At 45.5% G+C, this 12,552-nt stretch overlaps 1 protein-coding gene across 1 annotated transcript in view; it reads left to right on the top strand.

Moving 5' to 3' along the window:
- Positions 1-12,552, top strand: part of LOC134350209 (cation channel sperm-associated auxiliary subunit epsilon-like) — a 132,290-nt gene that overhangs the window by 79,652 nt on the left and 40,086 nt on the right. The window contains exons 11-12 of the mRNA XM_063055196.1: positions 6,706-6,785; positions 8,593-8,692. Coding sequence (XP_062911266.1) covers positions 6,706-6,785; positions 8,593-8,692 — 180 coding nt within the window. The remainder of the gene's footprint in view (positions 1-6,705; positions 6,786-8,592; positions 8,693-12,552) is intronic.

Here is a 12,552-nt window from a genome sequence, read left to right as displayed (position 1 = left end):
GTGTTTGGTGGTGGGACCCCGCTGGAGATGGCACAGGTTACGGAGAATTATGTGCTGGAAGCAGAGGCTGGTGGGGTGGTAGGTGAGGACAAAAGGAACCCTGTCCCTGGTGGGGTGAGAGCAGACATGCGCAAAATGCAAGAGATGTAGTTGAGGACAGCATTGATGGTGGGTGAAGGAAAGCTCCTTTCTTTGAAGAAAGAGGACATTTCCTTCATTCTGAAAATGAAAAGCCTCAGCCTGAGAGTAGATGCAGTGCAGAAAGAGGAATTGAGAGAAGGGGGATTGCATTTTTACTAGTAACAGGGTGAGAAGAGGTATAGTCCACGTAGCTGTGAGAGTCCATAAGACATAGGAGCAGAATTGCGCTATTCAGCCCATCGAGTCTGCTCTGCCTCTCTATCATGGCTGATCTCAGATCCCACTCAACTCCATACACCTGTCTTCTCACCATTGATGGCCTGACTGATCAGGAAACAATCAACATCCGCCTTAAGTATACCCACGGACTTGGCCTCCACCACAGTCTGTGGCAGAGTGTTCCACAGATTCACTACTCACTGTCTAAAAACTTTCCTCCTTTTCCCATTCTAAAAGATTGTCCCTCAATTTTGAGGCTGTGTCCTCCCATTCTGGATACCTCACCATAGGAAACATAAGACATAGGAGCAGAAGCCATTTGACCCATCGAGTCTGCTCTGCCATTCAATCATGGCTGATCCTTTTTCCCCTCCTCAGCCTCACTCCCCAGCCTTCTCCCTGTAACCTTTGATGACATGTCCAATCAAGAACCTATCAAGCTCTGCCTTTAATACACCCAACGACATGACCTCCACAGCTGCCTGGGGTAATAAATTCCACAAATTCACCACTCTCTGGCTAAAGTAAATTTCGCTGCATCTCTGTTTTAAATGGATGCCCTTCTATCCTGAGGCTGTGCCCTCTTGTCTTAGACTCCCCCACACCATGGGAAACATCCTTTCCACATCTGCTCTGTCTTGGCCTTTCAATATTCAGAAGGTTTCAATGAGGTTTTCCCCATCCTTCTAAATTCCAAGGAGTACAGACCCAGAGTATCAAATGTTTCTCATATGATAACCCTTTGTGAGTCTGATTCTGATTCTGATCCCAGAATTATCCTTGTGAACCTCCACTGAACTCTCTCCAATGTGAGCACATGTTTTCTAAGATGAGGAGCCCAAAACTGTTCACAATAAGGTGAGGCCTCACCAGTGTCTTATAAAGCCTCAACACCACATCCCTGCTCTTGTATTTTAGACCTTCCTCACCACGGACTCTATCTGCAAGTTAACCTTCAGGGTGTTCTGCACAAGGACTCCCAAGTCCCTTTGCATCTCAGATTTTTGGGGATTTTCTCCCCTTTTGGAAAATATTCTGCACATTTATTTCTTCTACTAAAGTGCATGACCATGCATTTTCCAAAATTGTATTTCATTTGCCACTCTCTTGCCCATTCTCCTAATCTGTCTAAGTCCTTCTGCAGCTTTCCTGTTTCCTCAACACTACCTGCCCCTCCAACCATCTTCATATCATCTGCAAACTTGGCAACAAAGCCATCTATTCCGTCATCTAAATCATTGATATACAGCATAAAAAGAAGTGGTCCCAACGACCCCTGTGGAACACCACTAGTCACTGGCAGCCAACCAGAAAAGGGTCTTTTTATTCTCACTTAGTGCCTCCTACAATCAGCCAATGCTCTAACCATAATTTTCCTGTAATACCATGGGCTCTTAACTTGGTAAGCAGTCTCCTATGTGGCACCTTATCAGAGGCCTTCCGAAAGTCCAAATATACAACATCCACTGCACCTCCTTTATCTATCCTACTTGTAATCTCCTTAATTCAAATTCCAAACATCCTTTCCACATCCACCCTATCTAGTCCTTTCAACATTCATTACGTTTCAATTAGATCCCTGTGCATTCTTCTAAATTCTAGTGAGTACAGTCCCAAAGCTGCCAAACACTCGTCATATCTTAACCCCTTCATTTCTGGAATCATCCTCGTGAACCTCCCCAGCCTCCGTCCAGTGACAATACATCCTTTCTGAGATACGTGGCCTGAGTCAGTAGGTTTGTAATAGACATCAGTGGATAAACTGTCTCCACAGATGGAAAAGTCGAGAAAGGAGAGGGAGGTGTTGGAAATGGACCAGGTAAATTGAAGGGCAGTGTGGAAGTTGGAAGGAAAGTCAATGAAGTTGATGCGCTTGGCATGGGTGCAGGAAGCAGCACTAATTCAGCCATTGATGTAGCGTAGGAAAAGTGGGGGAGTGACATCAGTTTAGGCTTCGAACATAGATTGTTTCACTTAGCTGACAAAATGCCATCCCCTTCTCTCTGCCGCACATGCTCTCAGGATGAGGCTTTTTATTCCAGAACGAAGGCTTCCCTTCCTTCTCCATCAACACTGCCCTCAAAGGCATTTCTTCCATTTCGCGCACGCCTATCCTCACCCCATCCTCCCACCATCTCACCAGGGATAGGGTTCCTGTTGTCCTACCACCCCACCAGCTTCCACATCCGGCACATAATTCTCTGTACTTCAAGTCAAGTCGATTTTTATTGTCATTTCAACCATAGAACAGCTTGTTGTTGAGCCCACTAGGGGATCGGCTGTACCGGATTGGGTATTGTGTAATGAACCAGAGGTGATTAGAGAGATTGAGATGAAGGAACCTTTAGGAGGCAGTGATCATAACGTGATTGAATTCACTGTGAAATTTGAAAAAGAGAAGTCGAAATCTGATGTGTCGGTATTTCAGTGGATTAAAGGAGACTACAGTGGCATGAGAGAGGAACTGGCCAAAGTTAACTGGAAAGGGACACTGGTGGGAAAGACGGCAGAGGAGCAGTGACTGGAGTTTAAGCGAGAAGTGAGGAATGTGCAAGACAGGTATATTCCAAAAATGAAGAAATTTTCGAATGGAAAAAGGATGCAACCGTGGTTGACAAGAGAAGTCAAAGTCAAAGTTAAAGCAAAAGAGAGGGCATACAAGGAAGCAAAAATTAGTGGGAAGACAGAGGATTAGGAAGTTTTTAAAACCTTACAAAAGGAAACAAAGAAGGTCATTAAGAGGGAAAAGATGAAAGGAAGCTGGCAAATAATATCAAAGAGGATACTAAAAGCTTTTTCAAGTATATAAAGAGTAAAAGACAGGTGAGAGTAGATATAGGACCGATAGAAAATGATGCTGGAGAAATTGTAATGGGAGGTAAGGAAATGGTGGGGAAACTGAATGAGTATTTTGCATCAGTCTTCACATTGCATCAGCAGTATACCGGACACTCAAGGGTGGCAGGAAAGAGAAGTGTGCGCAGTCACAATTACGACAGAGAAAGTACTCAGGAAGCTGAATAGTCTAAAGGTAGATAAATCTCCCGGACCAGATGGAATGCACCCTCATGTTCTGAAGGAAGTAGCTGTGGAGATTGCAGAGGCATTAGCGATGATCTTTCAAAAGTCGATAGATTCTGGCATGGTTTCGGAGGACTGGAAGATTGCAAATGTCACTCTGCTATTTAAGAAGGGGGCAAGGAAGCAAAAAGGAAATTATAGACCTGTTAGCTTGACATCGGTGGTTGGGAAGTTGTTGGAGTCGATTGTCAAGGATGAGATTACAGAGTACCTGGAGGCATGTGACAAGATAGGCAGAATTCAGCGTGGATTCCTTAAAGAAAAATCCTTCCTGACAAACCTATTACAATTTTTTGAGGAAATTACCAGTAGGCTAGACAAGGGAGATGCAGTGGATGTTGTATATTTGGATTTTCAGAAGGCCTTTGACAAGGTGCCACACATGATAAGGTAAGAGCGCATGGAATTACGGGAAAGTTACATTCATGAATACAGCGTTGGCTGATTGGCAGGAAACAGTTTGGGAATAAAGGGATCCTATTTTGGTTGGCTGCTGGTTACCAGTGGTGTTCCACAGGGGTCCGTGTTGGGGCCGCTTCTTTTTAGATTGTACATCAACGATTTGGATTATGGAATAGATGGCTTTGTGGATAAGTTTGCTGACGATACGAAGATAGGTGGAGGGGCCGGTAGCGCAGAGGAAACGGAGAGTCTGCAGAGAGACTTGGATAGATTGGAAGAATGTCAAAGAAGTGGCAAATGAAATACAATGTTGGAAAGTGTATGGTTATGCACTTTGGCAGAAGAAATAAACGGGTAGACTATTATTTAAATGGGGAAAGAATTCAGAGTTCTGAGATGCAACGGGACTTGGGAGTCCTCATGCAGGATACCCTTAAGGTTAACCTCCAGGTTGAGTCGGTAGTGAAGAAGGCGAATGCAATGTTGGCATTCATTTCTAGAGGAATAGAGTATAGGAGCAGGGATGTGATGTTGAGGCTCTATAAGGCGCTTGTGAGACCTCACTTGGAGTACTGTGGGCATTTTGGTTTCCTTATTTAAGAAAGGATGTGCTGACGTTGGAGAGGGTACAGAGAAGATTCACTAGAATGATTCTGGGAATGAGAGGGTTAACATATGAGGAACGTTTGTCCGCTCTTGGACTGTGTTCCTTGGAGTTTAAAAGAATGAGGGCAGACCTCATAGAAACATTTCGATTGTTGAAAGGCATGGACAGAGTGGATGTGGCAAAGTTGTTTCCCATGATGGGGGAGTCTAGTACGAGAGGGCATGACTTAAGGATTGAAGGGCGCCCATTCAGAACAGAAATGCGAAGAAATTTTTTTAGTCAGAGGGTGGTGAATCTGTTGCCACGGGCAGCAGTGGAGGCCAAGTCATTGGGTGAATTTAAGGCAGAGATTGATAGGTATCTGAGTAGCCAGGGCATCAAAGGTTATGGTGAAAAGGCGGGGGAGTGGGACTAAATGGGAGAATGAATCATCTCATGACAAAATGGCGGAGCAGACTCGATGGACCGACTGGCCGACTTCCGCTCCTTTGTCTTATGGTCTTATAAACTGCTGGTACAGCACACAGTAAAAACGAAACAGTGTTCCTCCTTCAACACAAAACTACACTACACTAAGTGAGACAACACAAGGCTGCACTAGACTACGTAAAACAACACAAAAAGTACACTAGACTACAGACCTACACAGGACTACATAAAGTACACAAAACCGTGCAGGGCAGTACAATAAATAATAAACAAGGCAATAGGCACAGTAGAGGACAAATTACAATATAATAATAAATGATGTAGGTGTCAGTCTAGACTCTGAGTATTAAGGAGTTTGATGGCTTGTGGGAAGAAACTGTTGCACAGTCTGGTCGTGAGAGCCTGAATGCTTCGGTACCTTTTGCCAGATGGCAGGAGGGAGAAGAGTTTGTATGAGGGGTGCGTGGGGTCCTTCACAATGCTGTTGGCTTTACGGGTGCAGTGTGTAGTTTAAATGTCTGTAATGGCAGGATGAGAGACCCCGATGATCTTCTCAGCTGACCTCGCTATCTATCATCTCCAGCGGAATCTCACTGAGTACATCTTCCCCCGCCCCCTCCACTTTCTGCTTTCCGTAGAGATCGTTCCCTACGTGACTGCTCTGTCTAGTTGTCCCTCCCCACTGATCTCCTCTCCTGGCACTTATCCTTGCAAGTGGAACAAAAGTGCTACACCTGCCCCTACACCACCTCCCTCACTACCATTCAGAGCCCCAAACTGTCCTTCCAGGTGATGCAACACTTCACCTGTGAGTCTGTTGGGGTCATCTATTGCAGGGGTCCCCAACCTTTTGTGCACCGTGGACTGGTTTAATATTCACGATACTCTTGCAGACCGGCCGCTGGGGTGGGGGGGGGGATGCAGTGTTCAAGTTCAACAGTGCGTGACAGGGAATGAGGAAAGGTGCAGCTGATCATATCAATTCATATTGCCAAATCATATTGTTTCTGCGCGGCCTAGTAGCACATGCTCATGGCCCAATGATTGGGGACCACTGATCTATTGTATCCGGTGCTCCCAGTATGGCCTCTTGTATATCAGTGAGATGTGACGTAGATTGGGAGACCGCTTCATCGAACACCTACACTCCATCTACCAGAAAAACCGGCATCTCCCTTTGGCCACTCATTTTAATTCCACTTCCCATTCCTATTCTGTTACATCAATCTATGGCCTCCTCTACTGTTGCGATAAGGCCATTCTCAGGTTGGAGGAACAACACCTTGTATTCCATCTGGATAGCTCCAACCTGTGGCATGAATATCAATTTATTGAACTTCCAGTAATGTGCCGCTCCCCCACCACTCGTTCTGTATTCCCATCCCCTTTGACCTCTCACCTTATCTCCTTGCCTGCCCAAGGCGCCTCTCTGGTTCACCTTCCCCTTTTTCTTTCTTCCATGGCCTTCTGTCTTCTATTAGATTCCCCCTTCTCCAGCCCTGTATCTCTTTCACCAATCAACTTTCCAGCTCTTTACTTCACCCCCCTCTCCCCCTTCCAATTTCATCTATCACTTTGTGTTTCTCCCTCCCCTCCCCCCACCTTTTAACTCTATCCTCATCTTTTTGTCTCCAGTCCTGAGGAAGGGTCTCGGCCCGAAACATTGACTATACTCTTTTGCGTAGATGCTGCCTAGCCTGTTGAGTTCCTTCAACATTTTGTGTGTGTTGCTTGGATTTCCAAGATCTGCAGATTTTCTCTTGTTTATGATTGAAAAATAAATGTATGTTCACTTGTTTAAAAGAAAAGGCTTATTTTGTTTTTAGGAATATACATACAACATAGTGAAATATGGTTGTCCCATTCGAGTTCATTATAAGTCTCCTTTCAAGCCAACTATAGAGCTGTAAGTATTTGTTACTTGAAATAAAATTTCTGTGATGTTTAAATACTAAGGCTATTGAAAACTGAAATTAACAATAATTCAAGGTTTGTCTTCATCTGTTAATAAGGTGCTTTGTAATATTCTGCAGCCTGCCTGATAGCAGCTGTACGACTGACGACAAGCTGATAAACACATAAGCTTATGCCAACATTCAAGAGCAATTTGGAATTTTTATTAACCCATGACTGCAAGAAACTGCAGGGCTCAGCATATCACAGAGACCAACCCACCTCCATGGACTATATCTATACTGTACAGTAAAGAAGCCAGCATAATCAAAGACCTTACCCACCCTGTATATTCTTTTCTTGTTTCACATTGCTCTCAATGCCCTGTGTAATGAATTGATTTGTATGAACAAAATGCAAGACAACCTTTTAACTGTAACTCGGTTCATGTGACAAAAATATTCCAATTCCATTTTGACACTGCGAGGATATTCTGACATTCTCTTCTGAAACAGGGATCACCAATGCTGTGGGAATTCACAAAAGTGTAGCAGTATTCTCCCTTTCAAAGCATGCATAACAGGTGTTGAGCTCATCAGGGAGTGAAGCATCATTGGCATTTATGTTGTTGGGTTTGGCCACATAAGAGATAAGGACTTGTAAACTCTGCACTAGCTGTCATACATCCAATTATGTGTCTAATTCCACAGGGAATTGCTGGACAATACATATCTGTACCGATATCTTTCTGTGGAGTACAGAGCATCCTAACAATCTGCATCACTGCATGGTACGGAAACTTCACTGTGGCAGACAGGAAGCCTCTATGCTGGGTAGTCTAAACTGCCTAACACATGACATATATACAAAAAGAAGTCAGAACAGGTCCAGTATTATACTGAAGGGTCATACCCATTTGGCTGATGGACTGTCCCACTCCCATCAGGGAGGAGTCAAAGGAGCATCCAAGCCAGGACCACCGACTCAAAAGCAGTTATTTTTCCCAAGCAGTCAGGCTGCAACACTCCCACCCACGAACCCACCCCTGCACACCCTCCACCACCACTACTTTATAATTTCCTGTTAGTCTCCTTATGTACAGACACTCCTGTGCCTAGTGTCACTTAAAGGACATACAATCAATTTATGTATATAAGCTATCTTACATAATTATATTTATTGTGTTTGTTTTTTGAGCTGAATTGGATCCAGAGTAGCAATTATTTCATTCTTTACACTGTGTATTGGAAATGACATTAAACAATCTTAAATCTTGAATCTTTCACTCTTGCCTTCCTTAGGTCATACCTTAGCAGTCCTTTCTGGTGTCGTAAGCCTCTCAATGTTTTATACACACCTCATTAAAAAGAAGAAACGTATGAAAACTAGGTGGCCCGCCAATAGCAAAATCCAGCTTACAAGAATCTCAAAGTCAGATCTGTGCCAAAGATTAGTCAAGCAACAGCCTGACATAATTGTCCTAACCTCTTATCCTCTTCTCTGTTTGCCATCAGCCAGTTTTAAGCTACTCCCTTGGAACTATCTTCACAATCTAGCCTTTCATCTGCTTCCTCCCATCATTTCAACAATGGTCCCATTTACCGCAGGTATAGGCAATCTAGCTCCTTTAACCATTCAATAAATCTGTGGCTAACTTGCTTATTAACAACAGGTGGCATATAAACATAGGTTTTGTAGTCTCTGCTTGTAGTTTCAATCTGATGAATTTGATTATTATTTGTTTTAGTGAAGTGCAGCATGAGCTTGTACTGATGAATAATTGTGAATTACAACAATTGTTCTTTTTTGATTCATTATAGGTATTTGGGTTTAAAGTACTTGGGAGTTGTACATGCCAATTACATCATCTGGGAAGAGCATAGTAGGACAGATTTTTTTTATAATGCCACAATGGAGCAGGTGAGAGTCTTAGTTTAAATAGAAAATCTTGGCTGTGATGTACAGGATGTGTAAAGGATGGCAGCTTAGTATTGAGGGATTCATTGTAGCAGTTGCAGAAAATCAGTGCTTATTCCTGATGGTATGGTCAGGGAAGCATTGTTCCATTTGATAGAGGAGATTTGAAAATTCTGCTACATCAAAGAAAGACATTCTTCAAATATAGGTACAAAAAGCATGAAGGGAGCCAATTCCCTGGTTGAATTACTCTGAGTTGCAGTGAGCAGTGCCGTTGAAGATTTGCTTTAATGCAGAAGCAGATCAGAGAATTCAAATTTTTACCAGACAAGATATAGAAGATATCATCTAGCTCCATAGTATAAATATATCAATTTAAACATTACTCATTTTAGACCATAAAACATACAGTAGGAGCAGAATTAGGCCATTTCGGTTGAATTTTTCTGTTTTTTTTCCATTGGTGTTCAGAGAGGCGGGACAGTGCAGGCATGTAACGTCGGGCAGTGAAGCGCGGAAGATTTAAAAGGACAGAAATCCTGATTCGGGTTTAATTCGGAGAAGGAAGTCTGAGAATCGGAGCGGGAGTGCGGTGGAGGCCATTTTGAATTTTTTGGTTTTTTTCATCGGTATTCAGAGAGGCGGGACTGCGCAGGTGTGTAACGTTGGGCAGTGAAGTACGGAAGATTTAAAAGGAACAGAACCTTATACAGCGAGCAGTGTCGTTTGCGGGCTGCAGAGCGAGCCGGGAGCAGAGTGAAGGCTTAAGGGCTTTGGCTCAATGGGCTTAGGCGGAGACAGGCGAGGCGAGGAAGCTTTGGTATTCATTTTTTGTTGTTATTTGAGGAAGGGGAAGTATGAGTGTGAGAGCAGCTTGTTGTTCTCAGTGCCGGGTGTGGGAGGTCCTGGAGTCTCCCAGCCTCCCGGATGTCCACATCTGCGCCAGGTGTGCCGAGATGCAGCTCCTAAGAGACCATGTTAGGGAACTGGAGCTGCAGCTCCATGACCTTCGTCTGGTCAGGGAGAGTAAGGAGTTGATAGAGAGGAGTTACAGGCAGGTGGTCACACCAGGGTCACAGGAGGCAGACAAGTGGGTCATGGTTAGGAGGGGGAAGAGGTAATAGAGAGTACCCTAGTGGCTGTGCCCCTTGACAATAAGTACTCCTGTTTGAGTACTGTTGGGGGGGACAGCTTACCTGGGGGAAGCAACAGTGGCCGTGCCTCCAGCACAGAGTCCAGCCCTGTAGCTCAGAAGGGTAGGGAAAGGAAGAGGAGGGCAGTAGTAATAGGGGACTCGATAGTTGGGGGTCAGATAGGTGATCCTGTGGACGCAGTCTGGAGACCCGGATGGTAGTTTGCCTCCCTGGTGCCAGGGTCCGGGATGTTTCTGATCGCGTCCAAGAGATACTGAAGTGGGAGGGAGAGGAGCCAGAGGTCGTGGTACACGTAGGTACCAATGACATAGGTAGGAAAAGGGGAGAGGTCCTGAAAGAAGAATATAGGGAGTTAGGAAGGGAGTTGAGAAAAAGGACTGCAAAGGTAGTAATCTCGGGATTACTGCCTGTGCAACTCGACAGTGAGAGTAGGAATGCAGTGAGGTGGCGGATAAATGCGTGGCTGAGGGATTGGAGCAGGGGGCAGGGATTCAAGTTTTTGGATCATTGGGACTTCTTTTGGTGCAGGTGTGACCTGTACAAAAAGGATGGGTTACACTTGAATCCTAGAGGGACCAATATCCTGGCGGGGAGATTTGAAAGAGCTGCTGATGGGACTTTAAACTAGAATGATTGAGGGCTGGGAATCAAATTAAAGAGAGTAGGAAAGAGGAGGTTAGTTCACAAATAGAGAAAGCTAGTAGACAGTGTGTGAGGGAGGATAAGTGGGGGACAGAGATCAGGAGCACCCAGACCAAAGATGTAGGGGACAAGAAAGAAAAAGATAACAAAGTTGTTTGCTCCGTTAAGGATAAGCAGAGAGTAAGCGGTAGAGAGTTTCTTAAATGCATCTATTTTAATGCTAGGAGCATTGTTGTGTACATACATCTATTGATACTTCTGGACACATCTTCAGTGATGTTCCTGGAATCATCGGGTGTTTCGGGTCCTTCAACATCATACAACCTCCTCCAGGTGACCCAGCTGGGGGGCTGATCAGACCCCAGTTTGTGTCCAGATGGCTAGCTACTTATGACTCCACGGCTCCCCTCTTTTGAGCCACAGCCATCATGAGGCCCTCTCTGCCGCATCGGTGGTACTGCGGATGGCTCTCCTCTTCCTCTCTCCCTCGATGCCCAAAATGCTGAAGGCTCTAACTGAGGAACGGGCTATGAATCCCCTACAACCAACCTCCACTGGGAGACACCTCGCTCTCCATCCAGCCTGCTGACAGTTGCTGACCAGTCCTGCGTACTTGGAGAGCTTCCTTTCAAAGGCCTCCTCCAAGCTATCTTCCCATGGGACTGTCAGCTCCAGCAGCTTAGTAGTCTCAGACACTAGGACAATGTCTGGTTGCAGGGTGGTGGCTGCAATATGGTTGGGGAACTTCAGCTGCCCTTCGAGGTCCATCAACAGCTGCCAGTCCCTTGCAGAGGTCAGAATGCCTGCAGATGTTCTTTTGGCAGGTATTGGCTGCTCCCCAGCTCTGACAAAGGCAATGGTCTGCTTGGAGGGCCGGGACCACTTTGCCCACTCAACTTCTGCGATGATGCATTCTCCCATCATGGTCTTCAGGACCTGATCATGCCTCCACCTGTACCATCCCTCACCAAGTGCCCTTACACAGCCGCTGAGGATGTGCTCCAGGGTTCCTCGCTTGGAACACAGTGGGCACACAGATGACTTTGCCTTGCCCCATGTGTGCAGGTTTGATGGGCTTGGAAGCATGTCGTACACTGCCTGGATGAGAAATTGGATGCAGTGTGGTTCGGCTTTCCAAAGATCAGCCCAGGTCACTTTCCTCTCAACCGCATTCTCCCATCTTGTCCAAGCTCCCTTCATTCCCACCACCTTGCAGGCTGTCGTCTCTTCCACTACTGCTCTCACCTCCTCCTGAACTAGACGACACCTTTCCTTCCCTCTGGTGTCCATTTGGGGAGTTGGAAAGGATCCTAGCCCAGCTCAGCCTCTTGTGACCACTCCCACCAGCCTCCTGTAACACAGCCTCGCCTCTGCCTCCTGAACAGCTTCCGCTGCCCTCCACTTCCTGCCAGTACTTACTTGGATCCCTACTCCAGCCAACTTCGGGTCACTTGAGTCCCTATACTGTAGCACTTCTCTGGCTCTTGTTACCTTGAGTTCTTCCTCCAAGGATTTGAAGGGCAGTTGCAGTTTGTTGTGGTGTCCATAGAGTGCGATGCTGCTCAGGCTCTTTGGCAGCCCCAGCCATCTCCTGAGGTGGTTGCTAACCCTCCTCTCTAAGGTTTCGACTGTCATAAGAAAAGTGGATGAGCTTAGAGCATGGATTGATACCTGGAAATATGATGTTGTAGCTATTAGTGAAACGTGGTTGCAGGAGGGGTGTGATTGGCAACTAAATATACCAGGATTTTGTTGCTTCAGATGTGATAGAATAGGAGCGGCAAGAGGGGGAGGTGTTGCACTGCTTGTCAGAGAAAATATAACAGCGGTGCTCTGGCAGTGGACTCATCCAGGGAGGCTATTTGGGTGGAATTGAGGAATAGGAAAGGTGTTGTGACACTTATAGGGGTGTATTATAGACCACCTAAAGGGGACCAAGAACTGGAGGAGCAAATTTGTAAGGAAATCGCAGATATTTGTAGTAAGCACAAGGTTGTGATTGTGGGAGATTTTAATTTTCCACACATAGACTGGGAAGGATGGTTTGGAGTTTGTCAAATGTGTGCA

Source organism: Mobula hypostoma, chromosome 8 (assembly GCF_963921235.1).
Source record: "Mobula hypostoma chromosome 8, sMobHyp1.1, whole genome shotgun sequence".
NCBI classification, from domain to species: domain Eukaryota; kingdom Metazoa; phylum Chordata; class Chondrichthyes; order Myliobatiformes; family Myliobatidae; genus Mobula; species Mobula hypostoma.
This window is presented reverse-complemented; position numbering and strand designations above follow the sequence as displayed.